Here is a 12,417-nt window from a genome sequence, read left to right as displayed (position 1 = left end):
CAGAACTTCACGTCTTGAAATACTGTCTTCATCAAGTTAGCTATATCAAAGAGGATAAATCTGCACAGGTTAACTAATTTCTCTTTTCCCCCATGGTTACTTCTGTTAATTATAAGTAACCATCTAAAAACATATATATATATATATATATATATATATGCTGGTATTCCTGGGGTGATACTGAATAAGATACTGAATTTACACCTACAAATTAGAATAATCCAAACTATTTTATTGAAAGAGGTTACAGATTCAGCTAAATCTTACAGTAGGGATAGCTTTATTTCAGCTTTCCTTTGATCTATTTTTGTATCATAAAACTGAAACAGCACAATATCTTAAACTAGATTCCAACTATAATAGGACATGAAAATCCAGTGTTACATGTGCCACTTTAGGCAATATTTTGACTCTGGGCCAGTTTTCTAACTTGTTGAAGCCTGTTGAGACATGGCTTCATGAAAAGTGATTACTGTGGGGATTACTGCGCTTTTCCCACCAGAGATGCTCTGAACACCAATGACGGGACCCCTCATCTTAAAACAGATTGGTTGTAAATGAAAATAGTACAGGCGCCTCGTTAAATATATATTCTCTGCATATACATATATTCCCTGTCTATTTAATGAAGTGCCTGCACTATTTTTATTTTAATCATTACTGTGGGGTAAGCTAGTTGCAGGAAGGAGGACTCTGGCTGGGGAAAGTAAGTTTGGAAAGACAATGGGTAAAAGTGGTACTTATATCATAAACCTGCGTCAATAAGATTAAGAAAATGAAAGGCGAGAGAGATTAAGAAAGATGAGATAATGCAGAGAGATATGAATGCATTCATTAGATTTTTAGTTTAATCAACAGTATAATTACGACACAGAAAAGACAGAACAACATTACTTTGTAAGAATATATGGCAGCATCTTCTGTAAAGGGCTCTCTAGAATAATAATTTGTCATAATTAACATTTTATAGAATGTGCCGATCAAATGTTACAGCGTGTGGAAGATCACTCTGCTAGCTATTATGTATATTGATTTCCACTAAGAGGCTATCTGTGTGTAACATTTTTGTGCAGTGAGCCATTGTGCAGATCACCCAACAAAACAGTGTTATAATACTGTATTTAAATCCTAAATTGCACATTGATTTTTGTATTTGATTCAGTAATTCACAATTTCATTTAGCAAATTTTTGAATCTTGAAGAAAATGAGAGCAGGTTTTTATATACCCTGGTAACATTCCAACTGCATCTCATGTACTTTGCTTTAATATATATCACTAGAATTCCTGTAGTTTTTGAATTATAAGTAACCCAATGACAGTATATTCCATGCACCTATACGTAATGCGACCCCCAATGCCAAGCTAAAAAATAGATTATGAAATTTATTTCAATGTCTACAAAACAGGGCATCTACTATTCCGGGCAATGATGTCCACTCCCATCTGTAGGAGTACCTGAAAAATGCGGAGGCACATATAATGTCAAAATAGACACGTGTACGTCCTATCTTAGTAATTTCTTCATCAGTAGGACCCTCATGCCAAAGTCTCCCCACGGGACAAAGGGGATATTCCATGGCATTTTGGACAATGCTATGTTTCCAACTCTGTGGAAACAGACTGGGGAAGGCCCTTTCAATTCCACAATTCAATTCTTGCACAAAGAAAGGTGCATAAAGACATTGTTCAATGAGTTTGGTGTGGAAGAACTTGACTGGCCCGCACAGAGCACTGACCTTAAACCCGCTGAACACCTTTGGGATGAACTGCGCCTTACCTCGAAACTTCTGGATGAAGTTTGCATTCTGGATGGGCAAGCATTCCCACATAAACATTCCAAAATCTTGTGGAGAGCCTGCATGGGGGGGCAACTACATATTAATGTCTATGCATTTAGAATGCAATGTCATAAAACAATGGTCAGGTGTCTCAATACTTTTGTCCATATAGTGAATATATTATGCAAGGTCAGATCAGTTATTCTTGATGGAGAAAGCGACCAGTGTTGGCCCTTCATAATAAATAGTGACGTGAGGGAGTCAAAACCACAGTTCTATTTCAAATGACTCCTGATAACTCATCTTTGGTAAATAAACCCCAGAGTGTGTGCTTATTCCTATATTTTTTAAGCATTGTTACATGGTGGGCCTACGTTTATCGTAACCCAACAAAAGCACTATGTAATAACTATGATGATATCACAAGAAAAGCATTGCACCAAAAAGTAGCCTTATATATTTTCTCCTCCAAAAGAGTCAAAGTTTAGTAAGAAAACACATAAGGCTACACTCCGCCTGTGAGGGCCAGAAAAAACATATGAGTCAGCATTAACTTAAGTAAAGTTGTACATTGAACTCATATACCGTATTGGCTCGAATATAGGCCACACCCTTAAAGTTTGGTGCTACTTTAAAGAAAAAAATATTTTTAAAGAAAAAATACACATTAGTGGACTAGTAAAACTGTATTTTATCTAATGAAGAGGCATACATGTATTTTATCATATTTGGTATCTATTATACAGTTTGTCAGCATTTGTTATATACAAACAGAAAAACAATAGCCATTTTAAGGCCCCCCCCTTAATTCATAATGCTTATTACTTACTTATACAGAAGCCCCTCTGCACCCTGATATGCCACTCTGTCCCCAGATATGCTTTATAACCCCTGATATGCCACTCTGTCCCAGATATTCCACTCTGCCCCTAATATGCTTTATAACCCCTGATATGCTATATGCCCCCTAGATATGCCCACCTGCCCCCAAGAAGTGCCACTCTGCCTCCCTAAAATGCCACCCCCCCGACTTACCAATGCACATCTTCTAAATTATGTTTTTTTGTTCAAAAATCCCAGCAAATAAGACAAAATATGTGTTTAAAATACAAACACAATACAAATAGGAATGGGAGTACTGAAGGAGGTAAAGGCTGTAGGTGATTTTAAATAGGTAAAGAGTAAATTAGATATGTTAATACAACTTTCTGCTAAATGCAGCCAACAGATAACAATAAATTGTCACTCATATGTGTTTTTTTAATTACCATAATCAATCGCAGCTCCACAATCCACCAATGCATTTTAACATGTCTTAAGAAGTTATGCCCTTGCATGGATTAAGTGGTATATATAACTACAAAAATTAGAACAGCCCCACCTTTTTCCATGCATACTTGGCAGTAAATACGGAGCAGATAAATATGACATACGTTATCTGGCTACAGGTTGTTGTGATCAATACTGACCAATTGGAACCTTGTCTACAATTCAATAATGTCTATCTAATAAGCTAAGGGTATACAACCTGAGGCGTGACTTCAATAGGGGGCAAGACTATCTATGCACATGGGGCTAGCCACCAACGGAGTATGGGATCAATTTAAAGTATGACAAAATGATGACAAAAAACTGTATTGCATCTGTCATTGAAAAACAGCAAGCTGTCCCTGTTGTGTGGGCTGAGTGCACAATCATGTGCATCCACAATCCTCTCCACTGTCACACTATGGTAATGGTTAGAGCTTCTGGGCACATCCTCTCCCCCAATTGGAGGATGAAGCGGACGAAGAACAAGAAGAATGAAAAGATGCAACATCAGAGAAGGTATGGAGACATTCTGAGAGAAAATGAGAGAGAGTGAATCAGAGTGTGAGAGAGCATAAGAGAGGATGAATGAGAGAGTGGGTAAGTGTGAAAGAAACAGAGCTCTTTGGTTTGTTTCCATTTGTTTTTTTGTAGGTCCCTCCTCATTTTTTGGGATTCATACTTTGCAATTGCTTAATTATTCAAATTTTGTTAAAATTGCAATTCATACAAATCAAAATTTGCAATTATCATGTGCAATTATCACCAAAAATAGTTGTCATATAGCTATGACATTAAATTATACTTGTAGTTCATGTATAATACTTTCTACATTATGACCAAAATTACCAGTCTTGTGAAATAATATTTAAAGATTCAAGGAGGTTGCCTTAGACTGACATCACGACAGCCAACATCGAATGAGCACCCACCGCAGAAGTTCTTCAGCCCTGAATTATCTAGCAAGGAGTTGATCCCCAAGCTAAGAGGACGTGGACTTAAATGATATCAACAGTGAGGAGGCTCAGGTGTAGGCACATATAGTTTGGTACTGAGTGGAGTAGGCAAAGCACATATGGAACCAGATACCTGTATAGATAAACTGCAGGTGAGAGTCAAAGATGGGTGGCACGGGATGCCAGGGGTTAACGCATTAGGCATAGTCAATACTAGCGAGGTTAAGATTCAGTGTACCCAATATTTATTACCCCACAGGTACAGCATGCTGCCCCCTACCCCGTGGCCCAGCAGATATGGTTACTTCTCCTACCTTAGGTCTGGTGCAGGTTAACCCTGTGAGGAAACATACAAACAAAGAAACTGCATTATTTGTTAGAATAAAAGTATATAAGGCCGCCTTCCGGAAAACAAAGAACTGTGATAACGAATAGGTGCCTTTATAAATGCTGCTATAAAATAGCGGTGTCCATTACCATTCTAAAACCACAAGGGCCACGATATGTTACAGGTCCAGTTTGTGGCATACAGAAGATGATAAATAATCCCTGTAATTTCCTATAAACGTTCAATCTGCCCCCCCCCGGCGAGGTTAATATTGGTACAACCCATCACTTTATTAGCGACAGGTGAATGCTGGGTCATTAAATTAGCTGCAGCATTTGGCAGGATGGAGGGGGACGGTAGCGCGGAGCGATATGATATGTGGTTATCCGGCTTTATGGATCCGCGGACTACTGAGCGCTGGGAGCCGCAGGAATGCGAGAAGGCGTTAGATGGTAAAGAGATGACGGGCGCCCCCTCCCGGTGTATTTTGGAAATGAGCGATGAGGTCCTGCTGCTGTTAATGGAATTCCTGGACCCGTTTTCATTGCTGAGAGCAGGTGCGGCCTGCAGCACTCTCTACAGGATCTGCAGCACGGACAGTCTGTGGGCCGCGCACTGCCGGGTGGGTAACTGGGGTTACTGCACTGCGTGGGGCCAATTAAGTGGGATGTGCACTGAAACTCGAGCAATGCCATAGCTGCATTCTAAACATTTGAGTGTGTGTGTGTGTGTTAAATCGTGACATTGTCGAGTTGGCATGTGTGTATCGTATAGATGGTTCAAAAGGCTTGGTCACATGGTATGCATATAAGTTATCACTAGGTCGTTACTAAGGGAGCTTGTGGTGGTGTGAGTCTGCCATGTGACGTTTTTAATTGATATTCCCATACAGACTAATATTTATGCATACATTGGAAGATTTGAATGTTTAATACTGTCTTGTGTTTTTTTTTGTTTGTTTTTAACTCCGTACACTCTTGCTCCACACACAGGTGATCCTGGGGATGGTGGTGTTTAGGCTGCTGTCTTGGCTTCATGGTCTTCCTATACAATGTGATAAGAGTCCTCTATGAAACAGGAGCCTGGGGTGGTCTATAGTAGTATTGAGGGTCCTCCTGATAGAATTTGATGGCTGCTAAAACCCATTGAGCCATTCTAATCTGCCCATTTGTGACCATAAATCTTTGGTCTTGTCTTGTTTAGAGTAGCTTTATACCACTTGCTTGTACTCAAATAGCTTTGTCATGGTTATTTCTATTTCACCTCTTCCCTACTTTTTATTTGCACAGAGTTCCTTTGGCTCGGACTTCAGGACCACAGATGCGGCCTACACCCAAAAGGAAGCTTTTAAGCTCTTGTATATATGGGGGAAGCTGTATAAAACCCTGCCTTACAACAGACCCCTGCAGGATTTGTTGTTTTCAGGGATACCACCTAAACGATATTGGATGCAGTGGCTCATTTTAGAAGAAATGGTTCCTCTTCCACCAATCCAGCTTGCAGATTACGACATAGAAGACATCTGGGGATTAAGGAAAGATCTCCTTGATGAAAAACAAAAAGGTTGTATGAATAAATTGAGATGTTATCCATGTGACATTCCTTCTAATCTTATGCAGGCACCTAATGCAACAGTTCACCTCCCCCTTTCTTAAAAAGAAAGGCCTGTCAGAAAGTATCCCTTTTTACTTTCTTACAAAAATGAATGTTGACGAAACTTAAGTCTCCTGCCCTTTTAGTATAAAGAGCTTCTTGGGGACTGTTGCTGATCTTTTGTGGTCATCACGGAAACATGGCTTCAAGGGATGTGGAACTGTCACGCGTTCCCAATGTTCCGCCACTAAATCATTTTTTCATTTATCTCTGATTTGGTTTACACATATGCGAAGTCAAGTATTCTCATTAAGGCCTAGGAGATGCAGGAGCTATGTTAGGAAAATGACAACCATGTTAATAATGCAGAGTGTACTAAAAAGTGGACAAACCCAAGCCAGAATCCCTGTGATCATTAATCATACAGCAATGTTCTTTGTATTGAGAATACAATAGAGAAACCAGTAGTATGTTTAAGGGGAAATTAACTGCTCCCGTCGCCTTGGTCTAAAAATAATTTGTACAGTTTAAAAGCTGTACACACTCTATCCAGCAAACCATACTAACACTTGCCTTTTGTCTGAGCTTAAGTACAGTACATCGCTATGGAATTTGATGGTGCTATATAAAACAATTTTTATTTGGCTTTTGAGAAGAACACCAATGTTTATCTGGAGACTGCACTTGATGGCATTCTCGTTGCAGCTTTATTTGATTCCTAGAACCTTCTTGATCAGTAGGTCCTCTGGCCAGCTTTCCCCATGACTGTTTAGCATTTATCCAGACAGACTGGATTCAGTGTCCCTACATACGCAGTACATAAACCTTAATATCTTTGCTTTCCAGCTTATGCTTTACAAGCTGCCTTAATTGAATTTGGAAAGGTATGTTGAATTGGGGTGCAACTACCTTCTCTTCACAAGTCTATTCTCATCTGACCTCTTCAGACTTAATGTGCTTTTTCTCCTGCACATTTAATACTTGAAGTCAGCATCTAAGTACAGGATGATTTGGGACTAGCAAAGCTCTTAGGTTAGCATGATGCCTTTAAACAAGTTTCAAAATATATTAAATATTATATTTATATTATATAAAGTTGCATATTCAGTGTCTATGTGCTGTGAAGGGCTCATATGGCATGGCTAATATTCTGTCTCATGGGTTTGTAGCAATAGTTAATTCCACGCAGGCTTACTCTGCTGGATACGGCTTCTATGTGGTTTTAACCTGAATGTCAGATGCTTAGTTTGGGAACTGTAGAACAGAGTCACGCTTTCTGCAATCCTTAATCTCTGCTAGAATCTCTGTCTACCTGAGTTGTAGAGCTTTGATCATTTACAATTCACTCTGCCTGTAATGTCTTCATATTCAGTGACGGATGAATCCTTGGAAGAGACAAAACATTCGGTTTTCAAATATGACTGGAAGGAACTGCACAGCTTAGCACTTCAGCAACATGGCACTTACGCAAAGGTCCAGTTGCATGTACTTCAAAAAATGAGCTCAGAGTGTAAGTTCTTTGTTGGTAAATATGTGTGTGTGTGGGGGGGGGGTTTCTTTTGGAAAATATGATTCCTGTGCTTCACTGTAAATCTTTACTAGACCTGCTCAATGTGCAAGAACTCTACTAGTAGCACATGTCTGTTGGGTCACTGTTTGGATGTTGGTCTCAACACTTGACAGGATGCAGGACTAGCTGGTACATGCCAAATGACAATTACCATATTTGCTCGATTATAAGACGACCCCCCAAATATGAATATTAATTTAGGGGGAAAAGCCTGAATATAAGACGACCCTATAGGAAAAGTTTTACCAGTAAATGTTCATTCATCTAAACTATTTTTTTTCTTAATAAAAGCTATGATTGAGAAAAATATTTTGGTTTTATTTCCTTTTATTTTCCAACCTGCCCCCCCCCGTTATGCACATCTGCCCCAGAAATCCCTTATACCCCCTATATGCCACTGTGCCCCATGATATGCCTTTTAACCCTATATGCCACTGTGCCCCATGATATGCCACTGTGCCCCATGATATGCCACTGTGCCCCATGATATGCCTTTTGACCCCCTATGTGCCACTCTGCCTCCAGAAATGCCTTATACCCCTATATATATCTGGCATTTAGAGGGTTAAAAGGCATATTATGGGGAAGAGTGGCATATAGGGAGGTTTAAGGCATTCAGGAGGCAGAGTGGAGTATAAAGGGTTAAAAAGGCATTTCTGGAGGCAGAGTGGCATTAAGGGGGTTAAAAGGCATTTCACAGAGCACTCTGCCTGCAGAAATGCCTTATGCCCCCCCCCCCCAAACTTACCGGCGCTTCTGACTTCCCTATCATGTAGCCAGGGCAGCGTGTAGATCCCACGCACTTACGCTGCAGCCGGAAGGAGGTGTGGCTAGCAGCGGGGGTTGTCTGCGTCCATCGCGCAGACCTTCCCTGGCTATCAGAGTTCCCCGGAGGGGACTCAGAAGTACCGGTAAGTGGGGGGGGGGGGGGGGGCAGGAGGATCCAGGTCTCCTGCAGCTGCGGGGGATCTGGATCTTAGTCGTCTCAGTCAGACCTATTTGAGGTCTGATTATAAGACGACCCCGATTATAAGACGAGGGGTATTTTTCAGACCATTTGCTAAAAAAAAAAAACTAAAAAAAAACCATCTTATAATCGAGCAAATACGGTATATTCCATAAAGAAGGGTACTTCAATACAGTTCGTTCTATAACTCTAGTGTACAGATACGGTAGTATAAGGGTTCACAAGGGCTTTTGTGTAAAGCTTGTCTTCGCTGCGAAGAAGCTGTAGAAATGGGTTGAGCGTGGTCTATGGCTGCAATTACCTGGCTGAAATGATTTCAATTTCAAATAACTGCGCTTTTTGCTGTGGATGAATGATCCATAGAATATCCTGTCGTATTGAAATATTAATATGAAGTTGCACTTTAGAATTAGCAGTGAGTATTCTGCCTTTTTCTTTAAAGCACTTGAAGGGCTCTTGTGTAATAACTGCCAAATCAAACTGCATTCCACTTGAGTCACTTGAAGGATACTGTAAATTGCTTTCCCAGTTACTGAGATGGTGAGGTGTTTCTAGTATAAAATTAGACTTGTTGGCGTTTGACCATCAGTGATATTTTTCTGACGTGTTCGGAATCATCAGTGCCAACTCTGACTTCTGTATACCATATTCCTTATCTATCGAAACTTGAACATAGTCTGAGACCAAGGTTGTAGTATAGTAGGACATTGATTTACTTGGACACAAACAACTTCCCTTGGTATATTTTAATTCTCTAACACATACATTATTGAACATGCTGCATTCAATAGGAGTATAACTTTTTTGCACTGCCCCTTTAAATTTCAGGCCATGAGGAACTGGAGTGGCTCTTTGTCCAGTATAATCGCTTTCGGTTCCAGTGGTTATTTTCCTATTGGCTGTTTGGTCTTTCCAAATCATGTGCCAGGCAGCTGCAGAGAATCTACCTCTGGTGGAAAAGGTTTGATAAGAGGAAAGTGTCTTCCTGGGGTTCCACACAATGTGACATACAGTATCTTGCTTCTCTTCATTGCATCACTGAAGACTTCTGGAATGGCAATTTGGCAAATGGTGAAGAGAACATAGGTAACGTGAAACTTGTCTGTCTTGTAACTGATACACGCGGAAAACAAATCTCGAATGTGGTTATATGAAATGGAAGTGACTGGGTTTTTTTTGTTGCATCAGTCATGCAGCTTTTGTAATATGGATACTCTTGTAATAACCTTGTAAACTGTTTCTGTTTATTTATCAGCCCAAAGCAGGTTTCACACTGCATGCAATGTCAAGTTTAATTGCATATTCAACAATGGAGGGGGGGGGGATTACCCCCTGACTCCTCCTATAATCATTCTGTATATGGCAGACTCCTGCTATGTGATAACCAGCTTTCATAGATGATCCAGGGAATCATATGTATCCGTTTGATGTGGCATTGATTTAGATTCACAGGTTGAGTAGAGTTCACACAAGGTGTCATTTCTTAGGTTCCACTGACCTGTTTCTGTAAATAGCACATACTATGAGTCTGATCTAAATTGTACTTGTTTCGCATCTTCTACCTGATTAAATAGCTTTGTGTGCAGATGGCTTAAAACTGGCTTTCCAGACAGTAGTTCTGTAGACGTATGCATTAACTTGTAACAGTTGCACCTCCACATTTTTGTCCTTTCAAAGAGCAAAATCTCCTTTGGGAGCTAGACTGCATCAGACAACCCTAGCCTTAGAATCAATTTTCCTTTTTCATCTAAGGCTTGATACATTAAGGTCTATTGAGGTACTTTAGCACTTTTGTTAATACTTTAACTTCTCTCTAGGTATCCAGACTATTGAAAACTACTTCTCTATGTGCAAATCCCTACTGGCCTGGATTTTAGGGCGCAAGTGGGGAAGATTTAAACAAAAGAAGGTATCTGGACAATTTCTCTGCTAACAAAGCAAATGTAAATATAGTAGTTATGTGAACTTCAAACCATGACTGACCAACGCTAACCTTTGCCTTAAATGTTGTATATGAATCAATACTGTAGTTTACACATAGAATCGCAAACAACTCGATGGGCATCTTACAGGAAAGATTAAATTGATCTAAAAACGGTAGTCTTGACCTCTCCAGTGAGCACATCCTAAGGTTTTCCTCTTCCCTTGTTTGGGCTGATGGTCTAATCCTTCCCCCTACAGATCTACAAAGACACTCTGGAAGGTGTATATAGAGTCTTAAAACCTGAAATGCAGGTTACTCTGATTAGTCATGACCAATTCTGGGCAGCAGCTAAAGTTCAGATGTTGAGAATATGTAGCCTTGAAGAGACAGCTGGCAACTACGTTAACTGGAAGCTTATAGATGCATTGCCATGCTACAGGTAGGCTTTTGTTTTGTTTTTTTGTTTTTTGTTTTTTTTTAATTCTCCCTCAATCCACCTTCAGGGATATATTTATATTACATGGTCCACTTTGGTTGTTTTGTCTCCTTTTTCAGAAGCGAGTGCATGACTTTTTCAGTGAAAAAGAAATCATTATTGGGTTCAAATTTGGGTGTATTTTCAAAAGCAGTGGATTTTGCCCTAATGTGTTAATTTGCCCTTCAGACTATACATGGCATCAGGGGATCCTTTCTATTTGGAGCAAATCAAAGGATTTTTGTTCAGGAAACAGTTAATAAGTAACTGGCTCCTTCAGGAAGAGAACATGTGGGTAAGGAACCTCCTGCCAGACAGCCTTTCCCAGCTACTGGAGTATGAGACAAAGCTCATAGAAGGTAATTAACTTAGCATGTTGGTAATTTGTAGCCAATTTGGCATAAAGTGCCATTTGGCAAATTGTATCTAGCTACATGGCTGTTATGTTTGCCATACCTTTAAACATACACTCCAGACATCATATGCCCATTAATAGGATAGCTGAGTGTCCCCTCTAAATCTGGTGTTCAATGGCCATAAAAAGCCAGTGCAACGTTCTTTGTAAGTACTTTAATATGCATTCTTTGTGACATGAGTCCCTTTACATGTATTGCCATTTGTGCTACCAAACTAAAATTTCAGTTGTGTTGTCCTTGGTCTGCTTGAAACTACTGTCAAATTAACTGCAAAATCTTAATTTTTAAACCTCTATTCTTCTTTCAGAGAGATTGCATGGGGATACTATGGTTGCCTACTTGAGCCGATTAATCTGGTTGTATCTGCATTCTGGCCAGCAGCTGTACATGGATGCCTTGAAGGGTTTTGTTTATGAATGTGCATATGCAAGCTTTTCCTCTCAGATCTTTGAGAGTTGTAGTATAGTATCCACAGGATTTTAACTAGAATTGCTCTTATTTTTATTTTTTTAATCGAATTTTAAGGTATAGATTAGTAAATTGTTCAGAGCCAGATCTTATAGGACTGCTTGCTCTTTTACACAACTGTAAATGAATGCCTTTGTATTGTAATACATATCCTAATATTTAGGGCTTTTAAAATCTGTAAACGGTGGCTTAAACTATGCACAAAAGGATTTGGTATTTTATTTTTGTTTTATTTTGCGACAATGTTAACCAAGTCTGTTCTCATGAATATTTTAGCATTAAATTGGTATTTTACACTGTTAAAGCTATATTAATGTACTATAGATTACAAAGTAATATGTGGCCCATCTTTGGAATTCAAAGGGTTAAGCAAACTTAAGCTTTTAGAAATGTTAGGCATAATGACTGTACATTTATTCATGGCAATAAATGCCTATTTCTACATCTGATTCCATAGTCTGTTTATTGTGGGATTCTAAGTACGAGTAATAGGATTTTGTCTGGATGTGAAGGCTGCAATATCCCTTTACTTAGATGGTATACTTGGTTATCTATGTATCAAAGTTAATGCCCCCTCCTCTGCAACTGTATTGTGAAATTCATCAGATTCCTCCTCCTTATGCATTTGCCCT

The 12,417-nt window shown here is 39.4% G+C and overlaps 1 protein-coding gene across 1 annotated transcript; it reads left to right on the top strand.

Annotated features, from left to right (window-relative positions):
• Positions 1-4,715: 4,715 nt before the first annotated feature.
• Positions 4,716-11,800, top strand: LOC149288048 (uncharacterized). The gene is made up of 8 exons (XM_089492176.1): positions 4,716-4,994; positions 5,662-5,935; positions 7,338-7,475; positions 9,331-9,588; positions 10,320-10,411; positions 10,684-10,865; positions 11,091-11,260; positions 11,625-11,800. Exons 1-8 carry the CDS (start codon positions 4,716-4,718, stop codon positions 11,798-11,800), a joined length of 1,569 nt encoding a protein of 522 aa, XP_089348302.1.
• Positions 11,801-12,417: the final 617 nt, after the last annotated feature.

This window comes from Sceloporus occidentalis, unplaced genomic scaffold, assembly GCF_023333645.1.
Source record: "Sceloporus occidentalis isolate IW3139 unplaced genomic scaffold, rSceOcc1.0.p SCAF_54, whole genome shotgun sequence".
NCBI classification, from domain to species: Eukaryota; Metazoa; Chordata; class Lepidosauria; order Squamata; family Phrynosomatidae; genus Sceloporus; species Sceloporus occidentalis.
Note: the sequence above shows the minus strand (reverse complement) of the source record. Positions and strands in the feature narration are given on the sequence as shown.

Bases quoted from the DNA above. Each gene is read 5' to 3' on its own strand.
- LOC149288048 (XM_089492176.1), top strand. From the start codon at position 4,716: ATGGAGGGGGACGGTAGCGCGGAGCGATATGATATGTGGTTATCCGGC. The intron at 5,936-7,337 runs GTTGTATGAATA...CTTCATATTCAG, and splicing joins CCTTGATGAAAAACAAAAAG to TGACGGATGAATCCTTGGAA. The intron at 7,476-9,330 runs GTAAGTTCTTTG...TTTAAATTTCAG, and splicing joins TCAAAAAATGAGCTCAGAGT to GCCATGAGGAACTGGAGTGG.